The sequence below is a fragment of the Rana temporaria genome, chromosome 4 (genome assembly GCF_905171775.1).
Source record: "Rana temporaria chromosome 4, aRanTem1.1, whole genome shotgun sequence".
NCBI lineage: Eukaryota > Metazoa > Chordata > Amphibia > Anura > Ranidae > Rana > Rana temporaria.
This window is the reverse complement of record NC_053492.1, coordinates 334471598-334498828: the sequence shown is the minus strand read 5'-3', so window position 1 is coordinate 334498828 and position 27231 is coordinate 334471598. Positions and strand designations below refer to the sequence as shown.

Genomic DNA, 27231 nt, shown 5'->3' with positions numbered 1-27231 from the left:
TAGTGTGAAAAAAATGTAGCGCCCAAAGTGAAAGATAAATATAACCCCTTAAAAGGATAATAATAAAGTGAATGTGACAGTCAAATGATCTGCATCATCGACTGCTCTAGTACCAAAATATGTGAACCTGTGAGGTGAAAACAAACACATGAACAATAGACCAAAGTACCTCAGATAAGGGCCTATATAATGGTGCCAAAAAATGGTGCCAATAAAACATAAAAGTGATACAATCGGCTGTAAGTGAAATAATGACTGTGTGAGACCAGAGCATCTGGTCTCTCATATACACTCACTGTGGTATGGTAGATAGTATACAAGGGTATCGTTCAAGTGTTCTAAAAACAAAAAGCCTTGGCTATATAAACCATACGTGATAATATGTCAAGTCAATTAACGTAACACCATACAATAGTGTACAGAAAAAAGTCCTTAAAAGCACACGTTCTTCAAATGTTGGGGTGGAGCAAGAAGTCTTCAAAACAAATAACACTCTTCACACATGGACATCAATTAAAAGGGTGGGTACTCTTACCAGAAAAGATGGACCCTCAACCTCACCATACGGTGGGAGGGTCGTCAAAGCTTGTACAGACTGACGTCTGAATCTGGGAGTCTCCCCTTAAGATGGTCTGAACCAAAGATAGCCTCAGGTGATCTTGATTGTCCGGAAAGAGTGTTACGGCAGGAATCAGCCCGTCAGAATTGCTCCAAACATCCCGATTGGTATGCAAAAGGAAAAAATATAGAGGTGCTCCTCATAGTGTAAAAAAGTTTTTTTATTTGTAAAAAATTCCAAATTGCACCCATGTGGCAAGAATCAAAATAAAATAGTAAAAGGCTTGCAAAGCCACACTAAAAATAAAACAAGCAGCAAACTAAAAAGTCAATAATGAAAAACCACAGCAAACTGAAAAAATAGCAGCAAGTACTCCCACCTAGGATAGGTATGGGAGAGTTCCAATAAGTCAGCAGTGGAGTTGCGATAGAACTATCACCCTACCGGTTTCGTCGCTAGAGGACTTCAACTGGGGTATCTGACAGTCCCTCACACTCCACTGCAATAAATACCTGTTGATCCAGATCCGTGACAGCCATCACCTGGTCCGCCTCGCTGCGATGGCGTGCGTTCCATGCATGTATTCCCAGTGTCTCGTTATGCGTTGCATAGACCGGAAATGGTCATAAGCAGACGCTGATAGGGCTATGTGGGTGTCTTTCACTATCCTCCCAGCGGATAGGAAGACGTAAAACGCTGGGTTCACCAATAGATATCAGTATATGCAATAGCGCAATGACGTCAGAACGTCAGCGCTGCGTTCCAAAGAAGTTAAAAGGCTGTGTGGGTTTCCAGGTCTCTCCCCTCTCTACCAATAGAAATGGTACAGATACGGAGGTGTGTCAACCAATCAGCATCACTCATCAGACTTCCCACGGTGTAAGAAGCATCAGCATGTCAGCGCTGCGCTTCAATGTGCGTTCCAGGAAGTCACTTTTCAAACAGTATATCCTGCAGTGATATGGTGAATCATTTGTGTGCTGTCGGAGGACACTTCCTCCATAGGGGGGCAAAAAACAGGATCATTCCAGGTCATCCTCACAGGCTAAAAAAATATATAAGTGAACCCATAAATTCTAATTCGAATATATATGACAACATTGGGAATGAAATTGGCTTACACGGAGGTGGATTGAATTAAAACCTCAAAAAAATTTACACATAAATATGCATCTATAAGAAGGAAAGCAATCATGTACATATAAGCAAAGTAGTCCAATAAAGTAAATATATGTGCTGGAACTACACATAAAGGGCCAGATCCACAAAAGAGATACGACGGAGTAACTGCTGTTACTCCATCGTATCCCTTGTCCTAACTTTGGAACTGATCCACAGAAGCAGTTTTCCAAAGTTAGGCAGAAGATCCGGCATGTGTAATTGAATTACACTGCCGAATCTTAGGATGCAGTACCGCATCCGCCGCTGGGGGCATTTCGAGTCGAAATACCGCTTCTAGTATGCAAATTAGCACTTAAGGCGATCCACAAAGCTTTCCAGCTTCGTTTTTTCGCCGTAAGTTTTAGTTTGCAAGTGTAAAACTAGGGCTGGTGTTACAAAGTGTAAACTAGTAACACCATGTAAAAGCCCATTCCAGCGACGGCATTTGATATGCATTCCCGAGGGAGAACTCCACGGCAATTTGTAAAAACAAAACCGGCATGGGTTCCCCCCCAGGAGCATACCAGGCCCTTAGGTCTGGTATGGGTTGTAAGGAGACCCCCCCCATACGCCGAAAATTCGACGTAGGGGTCCCCCTACAATCCATACCAGACCCGTATCCAAAGCACGCTACCCGGCCGGTCAGGAAGGGAGTGGGGACGAGCGAGCGCCCCCCCTCCTGAGCCGTGCCAGGCCGCATGCCCTCAACATGGGGGGGTTGGGTGCTCTGGGGCAGGGGGGCGCACTGCGGGCCCCCCCACCCCAGAGCACCCTGTCCCCATGTTGATGAGGACAGGACCTCTTCCCGACAACCCTTGCCGTTGGTTGTCGGGGTCTGCGGGCGGGGGGCTTATCGGAATCTGGGAGTCCCCTCAAATAAGGGGGCCCCCAGATACCGGCCCCCCACCCTAAGTGAATGGATATGGGGTACATCGTACCCCTACCCATTCACCTGGAGGCAAAAAGTAAAAGTTAGTAAACACACAACACAAGGGTTTTTAAAATAATTTATTATTCTGCTCCGGAGGCCCCCCTGTCTTCTTTATTAGCTCTATTATCAGGGGGGGGGCTTCTTCTTCCACTCTCCGGGGGTCTTCTTCCACTCTCCGGGGGTCTTCTTCCACTCTCCGGGGGGGGGGGTTTCTTCTTCCGCTCTCCGGGGGGGGCTTCTCCGCTCTCCGGGGGTCTTCTTCTCTCTTCGCCGCTCTCCGCTGTTGACTCGGCGAACCCCGGTTCTTCTGCAGATGTCCGGTGCCTTCTTCTTCAGCGCTGGCTGCCTGCTATCTTTGTGTGTTAGCTCAATTAGTAACAGGCAGCCAGCGCGGTCTTCTGTGACGTCATCTTCTTCTCTTCTGTTCTTCTCCCCTCTTCCGATGTTGCCTCGTCGCCTCTTGTCGCTGTAATGATGGAAGCGCGCCTTGCATCCCATTTATATAGGCATCACCGTCCCATCATGCTCCGGCAGGTACCCATGTGGTGGGTGCCTACCCACGTGCACCCACCACGTGGGTACCTACCGGAGCATGATGGGACGGTGATGCCTATATAAATGGGATGCAAGGCGCGCTTCCATCATTACAGCGACAAGAGGTGACGAGGCAACATCGGAAGAGGGGAGAAGAACAGAAGAGAAGAAGATGACGTCACAGAAGACCGCGCTGGCTGCCTGCTAGTAATTGAGCTAACACACGAAGATAGCAGGCAGCCAGCGCTGAAGAAGAAGGCACCGGACATCTGCAGAAGAACCGGGGTTCGCCGAGTCAACAGCGGAGAGCGGCGAAGAGAGAAGACCACCCCCGGAGAGCGGAGAAGCCCCCCCGGAGAGCGGAAGAAGAAACCCCCCCCCGGAGAGTGGAAGAAGACCCCCGGAGAGTGGAAGAAGAAGCCCCCCCTGGTAATAGAGCTAATAAAGAAGACGGGGGGGCCTCCGGAGCAGAATAATAAATTATTTAAAAAACCCTTGTGTTGTGTGTTAACGAACTTTTACTTTTTGCCTCCAGGTGAATGGGTAGGGATACGATGTACCCCATATCCATTCACTTAGGGTGGGGGGCCGGTATCTGGGGGCCCCCTTATTTGAGGGGACTCCCAGATTCCGATAAGCCCCCCGCCCGCAGACCCCAACAACCAACGGCAAGGGTTGTCGGGAAGAGCTCCTGTCCTCATCAACATGGGGACAGGGTGCTCTGGGGTGGGGGGGCCCGCAGTGCGCCCCCCTGCCCCAGAGCACCCAACCCCCCCCATGTTGAGGGCATGCGGCCTGGCACGGCTCAGGAGGGGGGGCGCTCGCTCGTCCCCACTCCTTTCCTGACCGGCCGGGTAGCGTGCTTTGGATACGGGTCTGGTATGGATTGTAGGGGGACCCCCTACGTCGATTTTTCGGCGTAGGGGGGTCTCCTTACAACCCATACCAGACCTAAGGGCCTGGTATGCTCCTGGGGGGTGAACCCATGCCGGTTTTTTCTTTGAAAATTGGCATGGAGTTCTCCCTCAGGAATGCATGCCGAGCGACGCTGTCATTTTTTTTTTTTTCCCCGACGCAACTTTAAGCCGGAGCGATCCACAAAACTCGGCGTAACGTAACTTCGCGCATGCGCAGTACGGCCGGCGCGGGAGCGCGCCTCATTTAAATGGGACTCGCCCCATTTGAATAGGAACGCCTTGCGCCGGTGGAATTTTAATTACACGGCCTGAAATTTCTAGATAAGTGCTTTGTGGATCGGGCACTTAGGTAGAAATTTTAAGGCAGTGTAACTTAAATGGGATTTTTTAAGTTACGCCAGGTTTTTGTGGATCTGGCCCAATGTATATACATCAAATAAGAAGGCAGGACACCAACTAGAATAGATAAACACTTCTGATGTATAAATGTGTGCCTTAATGATTGTCCTGGTCAGGACTGATTTATAAATGCATTTACGTCCCATTCGACGTTAAGTCCGAATGGCGCGTAACTTTTGAGCGTATAGATCCAGAAGACCTCTAATTTAGAGACCCCTCTGGTATAAGGCTCGCCTCTCCAGTGGGGAACAAATTTATCAATGATGGCAAAGGTGGTACCCTCCAATTTTTTGTTATGTACCTCGAGATAATGCCTTGGTACTGTATGTTTGTCGCATCCCTTAAGGATCTTCGCAACATGCTCACCTGCCCTTGTGGAAAAGCTCCGTATGGTACGACCAACGTACTGTTTTCCACAAGGGCAGGTGATCAAATACACTATGTGCGTGGAAGCACACGTAAAAAACTGTTTCATGGGATAGATCATCCCTGTAATAGTGGACCTAAAAGAAACTGCTTTCTTACGTCCCTGTGTGTTATTAAGGCATACCCTACATTTCCTGCAGGGATGAAAGCCTTTGGAAAGGGGAAAAAAAGATGGTTTCACTGGGGGATCAATCACATTCGGGGCGACTTGATGTTTCAAAGAAGTGGCCCCCCTATAAATCACCATAGCATTGGTGGGTAAGGTCGGTCCCAATAATTGGTCCTCCTTAAGAATCCCCCAATGTTTGTGAATGATGTTCTTAATGTGTTTATACTGTCCAGAAAATGTTGTAAAGAAAGCATTCTTAAATTTTGGGTCTTGAGCTTTTTTAATTTTTTCCACTGTGAGTAAAGTGCGGTCAACCTTCCCAATCTGTTCTATTTCCGCATCTATTTTAACTCTTGAATATCCTTTGTCCAAAAACCTCTGTTTCAACACCTCTGCCTGGACAAAAAAATCTTTAACATCTGAACAGTTGTGTCGAATTCGCAGCAACTGGCTTTTAGGAATGGAATTAAGCCAGGCAGGATGGTGGCAGCTATCGGTGGGAATATAGCTGTTGCGATCCGTGTTCTTGAAAAACGTTTTGGTAACCAAACGGTTATCTTTGACTAAAATCTCAAGATCAAGAAAGTTGATGTTACTAAAACTTGCCTCATAGGTAAGAATGATCCCCACCTCATTTCTATTTAAAGTGGCCATGAAGAGATCCAGCGATTTTAAGTCGCCTTTCCATAGGAGGAGGATGTCGTCTATATACCTGGCCCAGAGTAGAATCTCCGGCCTGTTAAAGGCATAGACGACATCCTCCTCCCATTTGGCCATGAAAATGTTGGCCAGGCTGGGGGCAAACTTGGCCCCCATTGCCACTCCCTTTAATTGTAGGAAAAAATCTCCATCGTACCAGAAGTAGTTGTTACTGGTAGCGAATCTAAGTAGGTCCATAACAAAATACTTCTGTACAGTAGGAATGCTGTTGTTCCTACCATACGGAGCTTTTCCACAAGGGCAGGTGAGCATGTTGCGAAGATCCTTAAGGGATGCGACAAACATACAGTACCAAGGCATTATCTCGAGGTACATAACAAAAAATTGGAGGGTACCACCTTTGCCATCATTGATAAATTTGTTCCCCACTGGAGAGGCGAGCCTTATACCAGAGGGGTCTCTAAATTAGAGGTCTTCTGGATCTATACGCTCAAAAGTTACGCGCCATTCGGACTTAACGTCGAATGGGACGTAAATGCGTTTATAAATCAGTCCTGACCAGGAAAATCATTAAGGCACACATTTATACATCAGAAGTGTTTATCTATTCTAGTTGGTGTCCTGCCTTCTTATTTGATGTATATACATTATGTGTAGTTCCAGCACATATATTTACTTTATTGGACTACTTTGCTTATATGTACATGATTGCTTTCCTTCTAATAGATGCATATTTATGTGTAAATTTTTTTAAGCCAATTTCATTCCCAATGTTGTCATATATATTCGAATTAGAACTTATGGGTTCACTTATATATTTTTTTAGCCTGTGAGGATGACCTGGAATGATCCTGTTTTTTGCCCCCCTATGGAGGAAGTGTCCTCTGACAGCACACGAATGATTCACCATATCTCTGCAGGATATACTGTTTGAAAAGTGACTTCCTGGAACGCACATTGAAGCGCAGCGCTGACGTGCTGATGCTTCTTACACTGTGGGAAGTCTGATGAGTGATGCTGATTGGTTGACACACCTCCGTATCTGTACCATTTCTATTGGTAGAGAGGGGAGAGACCTGGAAACCCACACAGCCTTTTAACTTCTTTGGAACGCAGCGCTGACGTTCTGACGTCATTGCGCTATTGCATATACTGATATCTATTGGTGAACCCAGCGTTTTACGTCTTCCTATCCGCTGGGAGGATAGTGAAAGACACCCACATAGCCCTATCAGCGTCTGCTTATGACCATTTCCGGTCCCTGCAACGCATAACGAGACACTGGGAATACATGCATGGAACGCACGCCATCGCAGCGAGGTGGACCAGGTGTTGGCTGTCACGGATCTGGATCAACAGGTATTTATTGCAGTGGAGTGTGAGGGACTGTCAGATACCCCAGTTGAAGTCCTCTAGCGACGAAACCGGTAGGGTGATAGTTCTATCGCAACTCCACTGCTGACTTATTGGAACTCTCCCATACCTATCCTAGGTGGGAGTACTTGCTGCTATTTTTTCAGTTTGCTGTGGTTTTTCATTATTGACTTTTTAGTTTGCTGCTTGTTTTATTTTTAGTGTGGCTTTGCAAGCCTTTTACTATTTTATTTTGATTCTTGCCACATGGGTGCAATTTGGAATTTTTTACAAATAAAAAAACTTTTTTACACTATGAGGAGCACCTCTATATTTTTTCCTTTTGCATACCAATCGGGATGTTTGGAGCAATTCTGACGGGCTGATTCCTGCCGTAACACTCTTTCCGGACAATCTAGATCACCTGAGGCTATCTTTGGTTCAGACCATCTTAAGGGGAGACTCCCAGATTCAGACGTCAGTCTGTACAAGCTTTGATGACCCTCCCACCGTATGGTGAGGTTGAGGGTCCATCTTTTCTGGTAAGAGTACCCACCCTTTTAATTGATGTCCATGTGTGAAGAGTGTTATTTGTTTTGAAGACTTCTTGCTCCACCCCAACATTTGAAGAACATGTGTGCTTTTAAGGACTTTTTTCTGTACACTATTGTATGGTGTTACGTTAATTGACTTTAGTCATTTATGTATTTAAGGTGTATTTACACTTTTTTTGGACATTATTTCAACATATTATCATGTATGGTTTATATAGCCAAGGCTTTTTGTTTTTAGAACACTTGAACGATACCCTTGTATACTATCTACCATACCACAGTGAGTGTATATGAGAGACCAGATGCTCTGGTCTCACACAGTCATCATTTCACTTACAGCCGATTGTATCACTTTTATGTTTTATTGGCACCATTTTTTGGCACCATTATATAGGCCCTTATCTGAGGTACTTTGGTCTATTGTTCATGTGTTTGTTTTCACCTCACAGGTTCACATATTTTGGTACTAGAGCAGTCGATGATGCAGATCATTTGACTGTCACATTCACTTTATTATTATCCTTTTAAGGGGTTATATTTATCTTTCACTTCGGGCGCTACATTTTTTTCCACACTATTTTCACCAAGTATCCACTTTGTTATGTTGGCAGCCTGACCCACGACACCTAGTGGTTTGCGCAATATTATTTTATTTTTACCCGATTCGTACACTTTCCTTCGGCAGATTTGCATTGCTGCTTTGGCTTTAAATTGCAGAATATCAGTTATCTGCAATCGTACCCTGTCTAGCTCAGTTCCAAGTTGTCTAGTCGGAGTCGCCTTATGGGAGGACTCTAGGGTTTGCAACTTGGCGAGTAGCTTGTTCAGTTGCGCTGTCCATATCTGTTTCAGTCTGGAGCCGTGTTTAATAAGGACTCCCCTAATAACAGCCTTGTGGGCCTCCCATACCACCCCTGCATTGCTGACTGGGGTTGTATTGGTGTCAAAGTAGTGTCCGATTTCCTTGACCACATCAGCTAATATCTCTGGGTCCTGCAGGAGGCTCTCATTAAGCCTCCATGGCGGTTTTTGTCTCGTACGCCCTTGCGATAATATATAACGCATAGTAATTGGGGCATGGTCGGAGCATGTAATTGTTCCAATTGAGGTGTCTTCCACTGCATGTAGCTGACTGTGGTATTAGAAAGTAGTCAATTCTTGAATACGTCTGGTGTGGTTTGGAAAAAAAAAGTGTGGAAGAGACGCCAAGTGTCGATCAATTGTGCGGAGTGGAGCGTCCAGCCAATGCGTTTGTCACGCGTGGTCGAGGATGTTCCCGAGGAAGTATCCTCCACCGGCAACATGGGTATAATCAGGTCTCCCCCCGCTATGAGGTGTCCTTCAGAGAAGTGCAGGAGTTGTCCCACTCGCCTCCCCAGGAATGCGTCCTGGTGGTTGTTGGGGGCGTATAGATCTGCAAGGGTCACCGTCTTGTCACCGATCTGGCCCTTCAAAAACAGGAAACGCCCCTCCCTGTCTGTCTGGGAATCTATGAGCTTCCAGGGTACTCTGCTAGAGATGAGTATAGACACCCTTCTCGACTTAGCCTCTGTATAATTGGAGTGGAAGACCACCGGATAGTGTCTATTTTTAAGTAATGGCAGGCTATTCTCTCTGAAAGGTGTTTCCTGCAGTAGGACGATGTCTGCTCTGACGCGGCGCATGTCGTGTAGCAGCATTCGCCGCTTCTCGGGTGTGTTTAGGCCCTTAGCGTTTAGGGAGATGATATTGAGTGCGTCCATGTTTGCAAGGGGGTAAGGTATAGGGAGGGAAGGGATGGGTGAGGTAGTGAGAGAATAGGCAGGAAAAGATTAGGAAAAAGTACATTAGAGTAAGGAGTACATGGCCCTTCAGGGAAAGTAAAGATTTAGGAAGCTGACACAAGAAAGTGTAGCTATAGAGAAATACTAATATAGCCTAACTGGCTAGGGTGCTCTCCGGATGCTACTCCGGATATCGAGCACAGGCCTATTTGGGGTAGTTTATAGACAGGGCCAGAGCTTGCACTCCCGGCTCCTCCCTCCCACCCCCGGCGGGTCTATATGGTGGTTGCAACAGGAATGACACCGGCATGTAAAAGAATACAAACAATAAAACATTACAGCACACATCTATAAAAGGTATACTCAAAAAAGGCACTTCAGAAGACCGCATAATACACAGTGGCAAAAGATATGTGGCATGAAAAATGGAGCAAAGTACAATACACATTTTGGTCTCAGGCTCCACTCCCGCCCGAGGGGACAAGATCAGAGCTCCTGGCCAACAACCCCCCCCCCCCCCCAGTGTCAAAACAGCCCACAGTTCAAATATAATCCTACCAGTCTCCCGGGCAGTCCAGTGGGTCCGTCTCCCGGGTGCTGCATGGTGAATAGGGTCGTAGCATCGCAACCGACTCCACGATGTCAGGCTAATGCCCATGTGATAAGCCAAGCACAGTTGCATGTCTAGTCTCTCGGCTCCCGTTGGGGGTGTCAGAGGAGGCACATCGGCAAGGGCACAGGTGCTCTAGACCCCATTTCAGCCCTGGGCTACACAAAGTGGCAGCTCCAATGGGCTAGACCCTCATTCCGCCGTATACCAGTGTCCCCCGGGTGGAATCCGAGCAAACGGGCAGTTGGACAAGATCTCATCAGATCACACGGGGCACAACCGAGGGGACCCGGAAATCAGCCACCCTCCTGCATCTCCCACAGGGGGGGGGGGGGATAGGGCATCACGTCAACTCTAGCGGGGGGCCCAGGAGCTCCCAACGATCCGGCCCGAGCGGAAACCGAAGGCCAAGGCGGAACACAGTAAAAGAAAAAAAAAAAAAAGAAGGGGGGTAGGTCAGGTCAACCTCCAGGACAGCCAACCAGGGTTCAGTCTCTGCAGGGCGGGCATGGGGGTGAGAGGGAGAGGCGCACGGCCCAGGGCCTACTCACGTGGCGCCTCTCGACACGGATCGCCGTCTCCGTCTGGCCCTCTGCTGGCGGGGCTGTGTGGGACCACGCTGCGCTGAGGCACCATGTCTGCCGGCCTGACGTGTATCCCCAACGGTAAGTCAGACCCCTCTGCTTAGCAAGATCTAGGAGTGGCTGTAGAAGGACTCGGCGTCGTGCAGGGTGACCCTAGACAGGTCCGGCAAGATCTTGACCCGAGATCCCCTCACCTATACCTCTCCGTTGCCCTATGCCATCCGCAGGAACATAACGGTGCAGGCGGCATATTACATCGCGCAGCCTCTTCGGATCCGCAGGTCTGGGGCCCAGGGATCTGTGTGCCCTGTCCGCCAAGACGGTCCGGAAAATCTCCTGTCCCCAACGTTCTCCGCCTCTGCCACCTTCGGGATACCGCCAAGTCGCAAGGTATTACGGCGGCTCCTATCTTCTATTTTCTCCAGGGGCAGTTGGAGTGTTATCACCGTGTCCCTATGGAGGTCCCGGGGACCGCTGCAGCCGATCCAGGGAGGACACCGACGCCTCCCTGTAGACACTCGCTCCGACAGGGTAGACACCTTGCCCCGCACCTCCTGTATGTCCCTCCTGTGTGTCTCTTCCAGGCGAAGGATCTCAATAGCCGTCTGGGTGGGAAGAGCCTGGAGCATCTCCCTAATGTGCTGATCGAGCATGGCAGTATCCGGTGGCCGCGGCAAGGCTGCCATAGTCTGATGGGGGTCTGTGGGGGTCTCCAAGGTGCAGACAGGTAATGTGGAGGTGCCGGGTGTCTGTGCAGCGATGTTCTCGGTCTGGGCCTTCTGTGCAGTTCCACGTGAGGTGCCTCGTGGCGCCGTCACCCTCACTACGGGGGATATCTCTTGCTGTGGCGTGAAAAATCATTGTATCCCTGATTTATTGCCTGCGGGGGTCCATCTCGTTGCCGCTCTAGTGCTGTACTTTTTTAGCCGAGTACATGCCGGTATTAAGAATTAAATCACCGAGGTATGAGGATTCAGGCCGGGAGCACTTAGAAAAAGCTGCCTCACTCAGCCATGTCTAGGCCACGCCCCCCAATGGGATTTTTCAATGCAATTGAAAACCACCCAAAAAAGGGTGCCAGGGTCGGCAAAATGCTGCATTTAAACAGTAAAAGCCCTCTAAGGCTTTTAAAAGTGCAAAAAAGAAAAACCCCTCACAGGAAAACCCCAGTACAAAAAAACTCAGGCCAGATACCACAGCCCCCCCCCCCCCCCGACAGCAGCAAATGTTAGCAATGAAGCAGAGAGAAAGGAGCAGGGAAGGGAGGAGAAGAAAACCCCCGAACCCCAGGAATGCCCAGCCGTACCAACCCACCTAAGCGGGAGGGACTGTACTTACCCGTCCGAGCGAAGACTCGCTGACGCATTCCTGACAGACCTACAACCACAATGGGAGGTAGCTGTCGGCCGGGTCCACTGAGTGAGACAACACCACAGCCCAGTCATATGTGGACCTCGGAGCAAAGCTCACCGGCCACCCCCAGGAGTCATGGCGTATGGCATGGAAGACCCAGCCTCTTTGCAAAGGTGTGCCCACGCTTGCTGGTCGAACTGAGTAGACAAGGATCTTTATTATCCACCATGTCTCTCAGCCAACAGTTGAAAGAAGATTCTTCAAGAAAAAATTAAATAAAATTTCTCCTCAGGGAGCTGGGCCCAAAGGAAGCCATACGTCCTTCTCCTTTGCTAGGCAGAACGAAACTGAGGCTGCATGCTGCAGCGAGGAGGGTTATGTCTGGAGGGACCGCCCACTCTGTTAAAGTAATGTATTTAATTATCTAACATGTCTATGCCTAGTTTTCTCCTGTAACGATAACGGAAATAAATATGATCAACAACTTTACTGTGCCCAAAAATGCAGCCTGCCCATGTCTACGAATGCAGCACGGGTCCCAAATGCAGCAGTGTCCCCATTGCAGCACAGTGTACCCATTGCAGCCTACCTGTGCTGGGTAAGGTAAACGAGAGGAGCCGCCACCGCCTGGTTGTTCAAAGTGCGGAGAACATAACAGCATTTAATTCAATAGCTGTGTTCCCCGCCACTAGCCGTCATACACAGCCCCTCCCCCTTGTCCGTGAAATTTTGATAGACAGATCACCTGTCCAATCCTAGGACGGGTGATCTATCAAAGTGCCCGGACAAGGGAGAGGGGCTGTATATGACGGCTCGCGGCGGGGAACACAGCTATTGAATTGAAAGCTGTTATGTTCCCCGCGCTCTGAACAACTAGACGGCTTGCTCACCCCCCCTGCTCCCAGGCAGCCCACACTCGCCAGCCCTCAAAATTTACTCGCAAAATGCGAGCAGAGCGAGTGTAAATTTTGAGGGCTTCACTACAGTATACGTTTTCTTTTTTAAATATTGAACTGCATCTTCATATCAATTGACCCAGGTTATTCTTGGTTATTTGAAGTACCAATTTAACTTTCCCTTTATTTTTCTCAACCATTAAATGTATATAGGTAGACTCTTAAGACTAACACTTCTACATAATATATGATGTACCACCAATTTTCTTCCTTTGTATAATTATGGTATAATACTCCAACGCCTATAATAGTACAATTATTATTGTATTAATCTGTATTTCAATGCTCTATCTCATTCTTAGTTATACTTTAACTGTTGTAATCTATTACTTCAAAATAAAAATATATCACCTATAAGAACAGAATTCCAATTTAAAATGACAATGCAAAAATACCAGATAAAAAAAAAAAAATGTTTTACATGTTGTAGTACCCAAGTCACCTACATGCAGGGTTGCAGTTCTCCCCACATACTGAAGCCAACAACAAGACAACTTTATTAGAATATGTGAACATATTAAAAATATTAAAAAGGTGTTTAGACATCAGTGTTTCTAATCATTTTAGGCTTAACCACTTGGGACCTGCGCTGTAGACGATAGACGTCCACAGCGCGGCTCTCAACTGCCGAGTGGACATCCCTGGACGTTAATTTATTTGCATTCCCCGCGTGCACCGCTGGTGGTGAGCAGCAGGGAAAAACTGGCACAGCGCTGAGATGCCGATGCGCGTGCCTGGTGGCCGCGATGTCTGCCAGGCACGCGATCGGCAGTGACAGAGCAGGGACGTGGAGCTCTGTGTGTAAACACAGAGCTCCACGTCCTGTCAGGGAGAGAGGAGATCGATGTGGTGTCCCTTGTACATAGGGACACCGATGGGTCACCTCCCCCAGTCAGTCCCCCTCCACACACAGTAAGAATCACTCCCAGGAAATACATTTAACCCCTTCCTCGCCCCCTGGTGTTAACCCCTTCCCTGCCAGTCACATTTATTCAGTAATCAGTGCATTACTATAGCACTGTTCGCTGTGTAAATGTGAATGGTTCCAAAATAGTGTCAAAAGTGTATGATGTGTCTGCTGCAATATCGCAGTCCTGACAAAAATAGCAGATCACCGCCATTACTAGTAAAAAAATAAATCATAAATCCCTCCTCTATTTTGTAGCCGTTAAAACTTTAGAGCAAACCAAACGCTTATTATGTTTTTTTTTTACCAAAAATATGTAGAATACGTATCGACCTAAACTGAGGGAAAATTATATATATAACATTTTTTAAATTGGGATATTATTATTATTATTATTATTATTATTATTATTATTATAATAACAAAAAGTAAAAATGATTGTGTTTTTTTAATTTTCTGACTGTTTTGTTTATAGCGCAAAAAATAAAAACCGCAGAGGTGATCAAATACCACCAAAAGAAAGCTCTATTTGTGGGGAAAAATTATAAAAATATAATTTGGGTAGTGTTGTATGACCGCGCAATTGTCATTCAAAATGCGTCAGCGCTGAAAGCTGAAAATTGGTCTGGGCAGGAAGAGGGTTAAGTGCCCAGTAATGAAGTGGTTAAGGACCAGCCGCCATCATTATACTGCGGCGGGTTGGCTCTCCTAGCCGATTCAACGTAGGTGTACATCGGCCACTTTAAGAGTGACAGGGGTTACCAGAGCAAATGCACGTGGCCGGCGGCTGCGATGGCCACCCGCGATTGCTCCAGAGCACGAACTGGGATCTGTCAATGTAAACAGACAGATGCCCGTTCTGACAGGGGAGCCGAGAGTGATTGTCCGTTCCTAGTGATTAGGAACAGCAATCTCTCTTCTCCAGTCAGAAACACCTCCCAGAACACATTTAACCTTTTGATCGCCCCCTAGTGTTAACACTTTCCATGTCAGTGACATTTACACAGTAATCAGTGCATTTTTATATACTGATTGCAATTGACAGGTAAAATTGATGCAGTGCCATATTGCAAAAAAAACCTGGTCATTAAAGGGGCAAGTCCTTAAGTTGTTAAGCACAATAGGGACCCACAATACCTTAAATTGTATGCCAAAGGTAGACTAACATTGGAGGAATAACAATTTGCTTAGGGAGGTTTCACGTAATGAAACCTATTGGATATTTTAAATAAACATTATGCAACAGAATGGGTTAAACATGGAACTGAAGGTTAACTGTATTGAAGATTATTAACCACTTAACGACCGCCGCATGTATATGTATACGTCCACAGAATGGCACGTACAGGCATATGGGCGTACATGTATGTCCCTGCCTTACCGCGGGTCCGATCGGGACCCCCCCCCCCCCCCGGTAAATGCGGCGGTCGGAAATTGTGTGGGAGCGATCCGGGATGAGGGCGCGGCTATTCGTTTCTAGCCGCCCCCTCGCGATCGCTTCCCGGAGCTGAAGAACGGGGAGAGATGTGTAAACACAGCTTCCCCGTGCTTCACTGTGGCGGCTGCATCGATCGTGTGATCCCTTTTATAGGGAGACACGATCAATGACGTCAGACTACAGCCACACCCCCCTACAGTTGTAAACACACACTAGGTGAAACCTAACTCCTTCAGCGCCCCCTGTGGTTAACTCCCAAACTGCAACTGTCGTTTTCACAACAAACAATGCAATTTAAATGCATTTTTTTGCTGTGAAAAGGACAATGGTCCCAAAAATGTGTCAAAATTATCCAAAATGTCCGCCATAATGTCGCAGTCACGAAAAAAAATCGCTGGTCACCGCCATTAATAGTAAAAAAAAGAATTAATAAAAATGCAATAAAACTATCCCCTATTTTGTAAACGCTATAAATTTTGCGCAAACCAAATCAATAAACGCTTATTGCGTTTTTTTTTACCAAAAATAGGTAGAAGAATATGTATCGGCCTAAACTGAGGAAAAAATTATATATGTTTTTGGGGGATATTTATCAAAAAAACGCCCAACATTAATAAATAATGTGGAGGGTGATGGGAGTGAAGTAATAATAAAAATTACCTATTCAGGTAAAACAGATGTGCCAATAAAAGCACAGTGTTGATAAGGTGAAACCAATAAAATAATCCTGAAAAAGAATCATAAAACGGTAGCAATAATATTTACATAAACATACATAAATGATCATAAAATGTGAAAACGCAAAATTAATAGAGTGCTCCATCCACTAAAAGTGATTGTGCAATAATATGCGATATAAATAGTGAATAATGTCCAATAAAAAAAGGTTTTGTAAGCAAAATAAATTCTTCTTAAAATGTTCAATAACATGCATGGGTGAAAAAAACCAAATCCATATACTTTCTGCAGTGAAAGTGTCCCATAGAATTCACCACGGGATTAAGCATAAACAGTGCCAGAAATAATAAAAAATGTGTCCAGTGCACAATCGTGCAATAACAAATCCAATTTTTTTAAAAGGAATTTTCAATCATAAATTTTCAAAGTGCTCCACTAATAATCAGATTCCAGAGATACTGCTTCAGTGCATGATGGTAAACGTGCACACATGCTTGCAAACAGACGCCAGGCTTTCCAAAGTGTAGATATAAAGTTGAGTGTTTCTGCAAGCCCCTTACCTTGAAGAGGCTTGTATAAAGCCTATAATATTGTTGATAGAACCGTATCCCACAGCCAGCCTGCTGTTCCAATCCACCAATAAAAGGCTCACAGGGTCCCAGCTATGACACTCAAACAAAGCACAGGGAAGCCTCCATAGCGTAAAATCATTTAAAGTTTATTAATAAAAGAAAACAGGAAACACTGTTTCAGAGCTGTAATCAACAGCATGTGTAGTACAGATTGTCTCCACTCTGTGGCCGCGAGCGGATGACGTCACCAGCAACCCTCCTACTTCCTATATTACAGAAATAGGTAATTTTTATTATTACTTCTCCCATCACCCTCCACATTATTTATTGATGTTGGGCGTTTTTTTGAATGCATCTGAAGTGGAACACATTTAGACACACAGGAATTGGCGGATTCACTCTAGAAATTGTTATTTGACCTTATTATTATTTTTATTTTTGGGAAATTCTTTCTATTAACAGGAATTGTCATTATGATTATTTAGCTATATTTTAATGTTAATTGCAAGCGCTATTACACCCCCCTTATTTTTAATCTATTATCAGTGTGTGAGCACTATTAGTCGTGGCTGCTGCTTAGTAGATACTAAAATGAAATAACAATTAAAGTAAGTTTAGGTTTGTGTGCCCTAGCTAGGTTGGTTTTGCGCATTAGTTCCCCCCATTTTTAAATTTTGTTTGGGAGCCACGTCGCACGACCACGCAATTGTGTGTTAAAGCGGCGCAGAGCCGAATCGCAAAACCTGGCCTGGGCCTTTAGCTGCATTTTGGTCCGGGGCTTAAGTGGTTAAATAGGTTTGATATAACATATAGGCATTTTAGTGACTTGGTTTCATGTTTTGCGATAACCATATTACAATATCATCTATTTCTATTTATTTTTTATACCGTTTTTTTATTCTTAATTGTTTTTATATATTGATTTTTTTTCATTTTTTGGTAATTTTTGTTAATTTCTATACAGTATATATATTTCATACACGTTTGATATATTTTACGATGTTATTTTAATACATTTGTATAGTGTGAGTGTGTATACATAAATGGTATGCTTTTTATTAAGGATTTTCTACAAAATGCTTTCATACACTATTGAAAATAATAATAGGTACATTATAGATCTGGTAAGATTGTAAAAGCCTATCCAGTCATTTCATTATAGCCTGAACACATACATTTGCATGGAGGAAATAGAGATACTGCATTGTATGGAGGGAATAGAGCTAAAATTTCAGATTTATGGCTTATTATGAACATGGGGTGATAGAAAGTAAACAAGCCAGAGATGGGCAAGAAGCGCCTGTAGTTAAGATGGCATAAAGCCAATCGGATAGGTAAAGTCAAGTAAGAGTCATGAATACCATAAGCAAAATGGTGGAACTAGCTTCCCGATAATGCACATCTGACCCCTGACCCGCACTGAAATCGAGGCTTGAACTGCTTGAGTCTTGCCAACCGTTTGTTAGCTACGAGGTGACACTTCACTTTCCTCTCCGGCCGCGAGTGACGTCATGCAGCGCCGGCTGGACCGCGTGCATGCCCTGCAGCAGCCACAGCCTGACGAGATGAGGAAGCAGAGTCTGCAGTTACATCCCACCTCATTACCACTCCTTTTTGGGAGCCAACCCAGTTATACAGGCCAGGAAGGGAGACATACATCCTGCTGTACATGCGATAAGTCCCATGTTTGAGTGCAATCCTTTATTTTATTTTTATTTTATCATTAAAACGGTATCGCACTAGGGCAGCTGTGCGATCTTTTCCTTGTATTATTTGAAACTGCACAACACCTTCCTGAAATGGAACGGTGAGCACAGGCTGTTTTTGGAAAGCTGCATAGACTGATGGTCAAAAGACAAAATTAAATGAGTGAATATGTTGATATTGCTAAGATTAATAAAATGTGGAATATTGCACAATGATGGGCATGTGTTATTCATGAGCATCCAAGGATGGTGCACATGAAATAAAAATTGCTGTATCTGCTGGTCAAATCTCTGAGCCACCTAGATAAAGGACTATATAAAATATTCTATACACACACACTATAAATATATATATACACACACACACACACACACACACACACACACACACACACACACACACACACACATATATATATATACACACACACATACACACACACATACATATATACACATATACACACACACAATCTCACAAAAGTACATACATCACTCACATTTTTGTAAATATTTTAGTATATCTTTTCACACTGAATAAATTCCATCTTTGCTACAATGTAAAGTAGTGAGTGTACAGCGTGTATAACATTACAAATTTCTTGTCCCCTCAAAACAACACACAGCCATTGTCTAAACTGCTGTCAGCAAAAGCGAGTACACCCCTAAGTGAAAATGTCAAGATTTGGCTCAATTAGAAATTCCTCCCCTGTGTCACGTGACTCAGTGTTACAAGGTCTCGGGTGTGAATGGGGAGCAGGTGGAAAATTGGTGTTATTGCTCTCACTTTCTCATACTGGTCACTGGAAATTCAACATGGCACCTCATGATAAAAACCGGAGGATCTGAAAAAAAGAATTGTTGCTCTACATAGAGATGGCCTAGGCTATAAGAAGATTGCCAAGACCCTGAAACTGAGCTTGCAGCACGGTGGCCAAGATCATACAGCCATTTAGCAGGACATGTTCTACTCAGAACAGGTCTCGACATAGTCGACCAAAGAAGTGGAGTGCATGTGCTTAGCGTCAAATCCAGAGGTTGTCTTTGGGAAATAGACATATGAGTGCTGCCCAGCTTTGCCACAGAGGTTAAAGGGGTGGGGGTCAGCCTGTCTGTGCTCAGACCATACTTCGCACACTGCATCACTTTGGTCTGCATGGCTGTTGTCCCAGAAGAAAGCCTCTTCTAAAGACTATGCAAAAGAAAGCCTGCAAACAGTTTGCTGAAGACAAACAGACTAAGGCCATGTCCTGTGGTCTGACGAGACCAAAATAAACTTATTTGGTTCAGATGGTGTAAAGCGTGTGTGGTGGCAACCAGGTGAAAAGTACAAAGACAAGTGTGTCTTGCCTACAGTCAAGCATGGTGCTACCGGCACTGGGGAGCTACAGTTCGAGGGAACCATGAATGCCAACATGTACTGTGACATACTGAAGCAGAGCATGATCCCCTCTCCCTTCAGAGACTGTGCCACAGGGCAGTATTCCAACATGATAACGACCCCAAACACCTGTGTGACGGTATTAGAATGATATCCCCGTCAAAGTCTTCCCTTCTCCCCATAAAAGCAAATCACCCAATATTCCATGAGTAGAACTCCCTGGGATGGCCCAATAATCCACACAGGAGCCAAGGTTAATGCTGGAACAAGAGACACGCTTTAATGGCAGCATTCAGCTGGTTATATGCAGGTTACAAGCTGTTACAATGACAATCTCCGCCCCCCCTCACACAGTGGGGGGGTCTTCAATACAGATCCTTGGAAACAATGATATCTCCTTGAACTAATCAGTCTCTAGACCCTCTGGCACCGAACCTGCCACACATTTCTTTAGATACTGACGATACAATACACATCTTAAGGGTAAACACAATAGATCAATTAACTAAGGAGGGACATTAGAATTTTAGCAGTTAAAGAGTCATTCTACAATTAACCCTTTGTATGCCTCACTGTAGGATTATCATGGATGTTCAAGCAGAATACCAAAAGTCACCTTTTACACCTAACACACACACAATATTACTTAGCAGGGAGAATTTAAACTGAAGCATCCTTCACAATGGCCCCCCTTTTTCTCCCTGCTCCAGCAACCCGGTTGGACCTTCCCTGGTCCAGTAGGGTTGACGGGTTCAGAGCTTTTAGTCCGAGGTTAACTCCGTTTGGCGTGATTGACCTCCCTTGGCAACTGCTTCAGACTCAGGTATGCCACCGGGTCGTCAGATCACACGCCGGTCAGTCCCCAAGTCTTTGTGCGATCTGCAGAGTCACCAGAAGTCAGTGTGAAGACGGCGAATGGGTCCGTGCGCCGCCGTCTAGGTGTCCCGCTATGGGAGGGGGAAGGTTATGGCTCTGAAGTGACAATCACAGGAGATTCATAAAAAGAAAAAGTTATATTTGTTGAAATGCTGTAGCACTGGTGCTCAGAGTTCGGGGGGGGATCAGTGCCCCATAGGGTCAGCCACCCCCTGCTCCCTCCGCAGCCGCCGGTTCTCCTTTGAGCTTCTCCAGTTCATGGAGCCTGGGGGGGTCAGCCTGCTGTGACCTCAGGTGGTTGTTCTCCATGCGGCTTATGCACTCCTCCAGCTCCATGTACTCACGGATCAGCTCCTGCTTGCTCATGTCCTGCAGGCTTTCCACGTGGTCTTTCATCATCAGGAACTGGGTGGTGGTGTAAGGGGCCACCGGTGGGCCCTTGGCGAACATCTCGGCCCGCATCTGGGACGCCCGCTGCGACTCCCTCTCTTCCAGTCGCTTCTTTTCCTCCCAGGTCAGCTTGTTATACGGCTTCCAGGACCTCTTCTTCTTGGAGGGTGGCCGGCGGTGCCTCTTTCTGCCCAGCTCCCTCCAGGGCCCCTCCGGCTCATGGCTGTCGCCCATGACCAGCTGACAATAGTGTTCCCTGTTGTCCGTAATAACAGATTGTACCATGAGGGCTTTGTAAGGGGTGCCCAATGGTTCTTCCGGACCCAGCTCCTGGGGATCCTAAGCCGAGTCTACACAATGGGCTGCTGCTGGTGGGCGGTACCCAGGTTGAGACCAATTTGACCTGGTGTTGTCATTCATGGGGTAATTCTGCTTGAAGTGACCCAGCTGTTTGCACCGGAAGCAGCGTTGTTCGTTGTCCTCCTGGTGTGGATAGCGAGGGCTAGATGTCACCGGTCTGTTTGGAGGTTGGTATCTATCGGCTGGTGGGTGTGAGGGCGCGGTTGGTCGTGGAGGTTGTACCTGTGGTGTGACCTGGTTTGTCTTGCGAGTATCCGCATATTCATCCGCCAACTCCGCGGCCTCTGGTAGAGTCATGGGCCTGCAATCTCTCACCCAGTCTTTGACGTCCGTCTGGATGTGATTGTAAAATTGCTCCAGGAGCATTAGTTGCAAAATGTCCTCTGCGGTGGTGGCCTGGCTGCTGTTAACCCAGTTAGAGGCCGACAGGGATAACTGCCATGCCCATTCCGCGTAAGAGTCTTTCGTGGTTTTGCGTGAGTCCCTGAACTTCTGTCGGTGGGACTCTGGGGTTACTGCATAACGAGCCAGGAGCACTTCTTTAACCCGGGTGTAGCTATGGATATCCTGATCTGGCACGGTCCGGAAAGCATCAGAAGCTTTGCCTGACAGTTTGCCTGACAATATTGCAACCCACTCTCCTCTAGCTATTCGGTGCAGGTTACATTGTCGCTCAAAATCTGCCAGGTAGTTATCAATCTCACAGTCCTTTTCATCAAAAGCTTTAAAAGCGCTAAACGGTTACTTACTTGTGTCTGCTGTGCTGTACTCACTGTTTGGAGAATGTGCGGCTGCTTGTTGGACTGCTGCCAGTTTTAACTGTAGTTCTGCGTCTCTTATTTGTTTAGCCTCCTCCGCTAACAGGCCCATCACTTTCAGCACCACATCCGCCGTTGGGTTCGGACCGAACCATGCTAGCTTCTCTCATTAGATTATTGGCTGGCGATTCCTCTTCCTGAATCACTGGTGTCTCCATCTCTTGTACTGCTGGCGTTGCTGCAACCAAGTTCTCCTGGTCTAGCTCCATTAATTCTGCTATGATGCCCTGCTTGGTTTTGTTGCTAGCAATCCTTCCACGACTTCCAGTAGTTCTTCCAGTGTCTGCTTGGAATCCGGGTGTAAAGGAGAGTAGAAGGGAAAATCCCGCTGCTGCCAACCAATTGTGACGGTATTAGAATGATATCCCCGTCAAAGTCTTCCCTTCTCCCCATAAAAGCAAATCACCCAATATTCCATGAGTAGAACTCCCTGGGATGGCCCAATAATCCACACAGGAGCCAAGGTTAATGCTGGAACAAGAGACACGCTTTAATGGCAGCATTCAGCTGGTTATATGCAGGTTACAAGCTGTTACAATGACAATCTCCGCCCCCCCTCACACAGTGGGGGGTCTTCAATACAGATCCTTGGAAACAATGATATCTCCTTGAACTAATCAGTCTCTAGACCCTCTGGCACCGAACCTGCCAGACACATTTCTTTAGATACTGACGATACAATACACATCTTAAGGGTAAACACAATAGATCAATTAACTAAGAACGGACATTAGAATTTTAGCAGTTAAAGAGTCATTCTACAATTAACCCTTTGTATGCCTCACTGTAGGATTATCATGGATGTTCAAGCAGAATACCAAAAGTCACCTTTTACACCTAACACACACAATATTACTTAGCAGGGAGAATTTAAACTGAAGCATCCTTCACAACCTCCAAGAAGACCACTGCCTTGCTAAAGAAGCCAAGGCTAAAGGTGATGGACTGGCCTAGCAAGTCTCCAGACCTAAACCCTATTGAGCATCTCAGGGGCATCCTAAAATGGAAGGTGGAGGAGTCCAGCTCTGTGACCCCATCCTCAAGAGTGATAAGGCAGTGCTGGAAAATAATGGCAGTCACACAAAATAGACACTTTGGGCTCAATTTGGACATTCTCACTTTTGTTGCCAGTGGTTTAGACATTAATGGTTGTGTATGCGATTTATTTTGAGGGGACAGCAAATCTACACGGTTATACAAGCTGTACATACTACTTTACATTGTAGCAAAGTGTAATTTCTTCAGTGTTGTCACATGAGAAGATATAATAAAATATTTACAAAAATGAGTGGGGTGTAGTCACTTTAGTGAAATACTTTATAGAATTTCTTAACATGCACTGTTGTATGGAATATAGGATGCTTGAGACCAGTTCAAATTCCTTTTAAAATGTCAAACTTTGCAAGAGATTTTTTTATTTTTTTTATTATAACAGATGCATTAAAAAAAAAAAAAATACACTAAATGGTCATCCACTCACCAAGTTTAAGAGCCCTTTCAGACTATGACGCCCCCAGCGTCGGTGGTAAACCGCCGCGTTACCATGGGCAGGAGAGCTGCTGGCAGGACTTTTTCTGGCGCCCTCTGGCTTTCACACTTGAGTGAACGGAGCAGCTGTTTTAGGGCGCTTTGCAGGCTTTTTTTTTACGCCCTCAGTGTGAAAGGGGTCTAAAGTGGAGTTCCACCCAAAAATGGAACTTCCACTTTTTGGAATCCCCCCTCTGATGTCACATCTGGAACCTTTCAGGGGGAAGGAGGGAGCAGGTACCTGTGTAATTCAGGCATTTGCTCCCACTTCCAGGCATAGATTACCTTGTGATCGAGGTGACCTACGCCACTTCCGGCGCCTACTCTGTCCTCCCCTGCTGTCTTCTGGGAGACACACGTCCCAGAAGACAGCAGGGACCAGTGACGCGCATGCGCAGTAGGGAACCAAGAAGTGAAGCCACAAGGCTTTTTTTTAATCCCTTAAAGAGGATGCCAGGAGCAGCAGTCGAGAGCCGGATGACAGATCGGCTTCCGACATTGTGGGCGCCATGGACAGGTAAGTGTCCACATAATAAAAGTCAGCAGCTGCAGTAATTGTAGCTGATGGCTTTTAATATATTTTTTTTCGGTGGACCTCCGCTTTTTAGCAGAGCTTCACCCAAAAGGGGTAAGCTCTCGTGTCTGGCATCTTCTTGGGGTGGATGGGGCGATTCTGTACCTGGTTTTGACAGGTACCCGCTCTCACTTTAGGCTCAGTTCGGCCCGCCTTCCTTATCTTGCAGCCTTCTGGAACATTTCACAGGTCCCACAACATTGTGGCCCCTTCACAGTGCAGCGCATGTGCAGTAGGGAACGGCTGTGAAGCCGCAAGGCTTCACTGCCAGTTTCCCTTTGTCAAGATGGCGGTGCCAGCACCCTATAGCTGATTAAGCTTCAGCTATCAGCTTGGGAAAGGACATCGCTGGATGCCTGGACAGTCAGGTGCCCTAATATTAAAAGTCAGCAGCTACAGTAGTTGTATATCTTCTGGAGTTCTTAAAGCAGCTTTATCTTTATGGGTATAGCGCCACTTTTCAGCTAAAAGTTACTAAAACCACACACTTTATATATTTTCTTAAAATAAGAAAGAAACTCCTAAATATAGTACAAGTCCCTTAGAAAAATTAAGGGATAACAAGATATGGGAACACCAATGTTGGCCAACCAACTTTCAGATTTTTATAGGCAGTTTACAAAAATTAAAGTGCCATTAAGATGACTGCTGGAGGAAACACATTGTTTTACCTTAGCTTTAAATGGAGAAAAACCCTAAATGAGTACTGGTCATCTTACCATAGTGGTATAGCATGTGATATACTAATTGCAAAAGCTTCAACTGTCTGACCAGAAAGTGTTCGCCCACTTTTGTCTACAATGGTTCCTGAAACCTATAAAAGAGGGGGGGGAAAAAAATGGATTACAATGAAAGACAAGTCACAGTTCACTTATGCAACAAGTAATATCTTAACTTAAACTTCCTTGTATCTGAATCCTTCAGGCTGGAGTCACATTTTCTACCTATTGCCGTGCATTAAAGAGGAACTGCAGTCTGCTCACATCATTTATAATAACATATTTGCCATTCTGAAGCTTCGCTCCAACCACTTTGCATATTATTTTTTATATACTGTAATTATGTACTTGCCAAATATGCTGTAGAAATCTCCCTCCACTGAGTCTGGCTGCATCGATTTTAATTGTCTGCAGCTGAAGTTGCCGACTGTTCACTTCCTGGATTTACACAAAAACACCTCCAGCTCTGCAGCTCTCATTGGCCCCCGTATGACTTATCTCTCCTCCCTTGCTGGCAAACTCATGAATGTGAGTTGTATCTGATGTCATAAGCCTAGGCTTTTTAGCAGACAAGAAACAGGAAGTGGGCTGTATAAGGCATTTAGTGGCAGAAAAAAATGGTTTTACCGTCCAAAAGTTAAAACCACAAGGGCAGAACATTTAATAGCTGAAAAATGACTTAAAGCGGGGTATCCACTACATTTTGCATTTTTTTTTTTTTTTTTTTTTAAGTATGTCCGTTCTCTAATCGTTTTATCTGTACACATAGGGTCACTTACGATTGCTAAATGCGCCGCCGTTCCGCAGACTTCTTACAAACGAACACTTTACATTCCGGTTGTCATTTTGCTTGTGGGTATTGTGAAGCCCACAAGCAATTACTTCCTGGATTTCTCTGGAGACGAATCAGAAAGTGCCGCCCGTCCCGCCGCAAACTTGCACATGCGCAAGGCAGCATCAGCGCCGTGCCGTCAACCACTTGGGTTGCCATGACAACGAGCAACGGCTGCTTAAGTGCACGCGATTCCTGCACAGGGGAGGCGCACAGCATCATGTGTCATCATTTCCCAGGAGCATTAGCGATGAGAGGAGCCGAGGGAGCAGACGTCAGGATCATCGGTGAATAGGAAGGCAGATTTTGTGGGACCGCATAGCAACAGGCATTTCAAGGTGAGAAAAACTTTTTTTTTTTTTTTTAGGTCTAAGCTACACTATAAAGCACAATTATTTTTTTGATGGAAACTGCACTTTAAGTTCCGCTTTAAGAATTCCTATAGAGTCCATCAAAGAGTGTTGAGTTAAGGCAGCCAATTGTAAAAAGGTTGCACCGCAAACTGGATGCACATGACCTCGGTTTTGGAAACGAAGCACACCACCATTTATTTTGTACAAGAAGTGATGCTTTGACATGCATTTGCTACTGCCACATAAGGTGTTGCAGTACCAGATAATGATTTTATTTTTCTGCATATTACCACAATGTAGCAGTCTATGTGGGCCCTTAAAGAAAACATGTTTTTTCTTAATGACCGGTCATTGTAATAAAATGGCTCGACAGGATACCTAATGTTCTGAACCAACATTAAAAAAAGAAAAAAAAGGAAGTCACTACATAGGGAATGTGTGAGCAAGGCACACCGCAAATATTTGAGATACTGCTGTCAGACCGTGTAACCAGTGCTGATCCTGACCTCCCTAAGCAAAATGACATCACATTAAAGTTGAGGAGGGGGTGGGGGGCGCTGCCGACAGTGACATGTGACATTAAGGTTGAGAAGCGGGGGGGGGGGGGGTGTTCTGCTGGGGGAAAAGCTGGGGGTTTTGACTTCTTACCTTTTCTCCCATGCAGCCAGCGAATTGAGAAGCGTGGTCAGAGGCCAAAAATGACTTCTCTCCAGGCGGGGCCTCTAGTAATTTGGGGGGCCCTCCACAGCTTTGCGGGGCCCTAAATGGCTTGCATAGTGAGCCTATAGGGCGGATCGGCCCTGCGTGTAACTCAAAGGCAAAGGGCATACAGAGACACACAACTGAGATGAGAAGGCTAAGGCTGGACATACATTATACAATTGTCCTCTATATTTACCAAAAACTATATGAAGTAATATAAGGTGCAACCTAATCAATACTTTCAATTTGTATCAAATCAAGCAGGCAACTACACAGAAAGGAAAATTAACATACATTTTAGAAAATAATTGTGTAATGCATGACCAGCTTAAGGCCCTTTCACACGGACGGCTATTTTGGCACAGAAAAAATAGGATTTTTGTACTCACCGTAAAATCCATCTCCTAGTTCATGGACGGACACAGCATCCTTTGACAGTAGGGTTATATCAGCTTCCTTTAGGAGAGTTTAGGCAGAAAAAAAGCACTTTAAGTGTTAACACATTCCTCAGTGCAGCTCCTCCCAGGGG

At 45.7% G+C, this 27231-nt stretch overlaps 1 protein-coding gene across 2 annotated transcripts in view; it reads right to left on the bottom strand.

Annotated features, from left to right (window-relative positions):
• MTR (5-methyltetrahydrofolate-homocysteine methyltransferase) overlaps positions 1-27231 on the bottom strand; it is a 1155773-nt gene that overhangs the window by 759105 nt on the left and 369437 nt on the right. For both annotated transcript variants that reach the window (XM_040350739.1, XM_040350741.1), the window contains one exon: positions 24816-24910. In XM_040350739.1, the coding sequence (XP_040206673.1) occupies positions 24816-24910 (95 nt within the window). The remainder of the gene's footprint in view (positions 1-24815; positions 24911-27231) is intronic.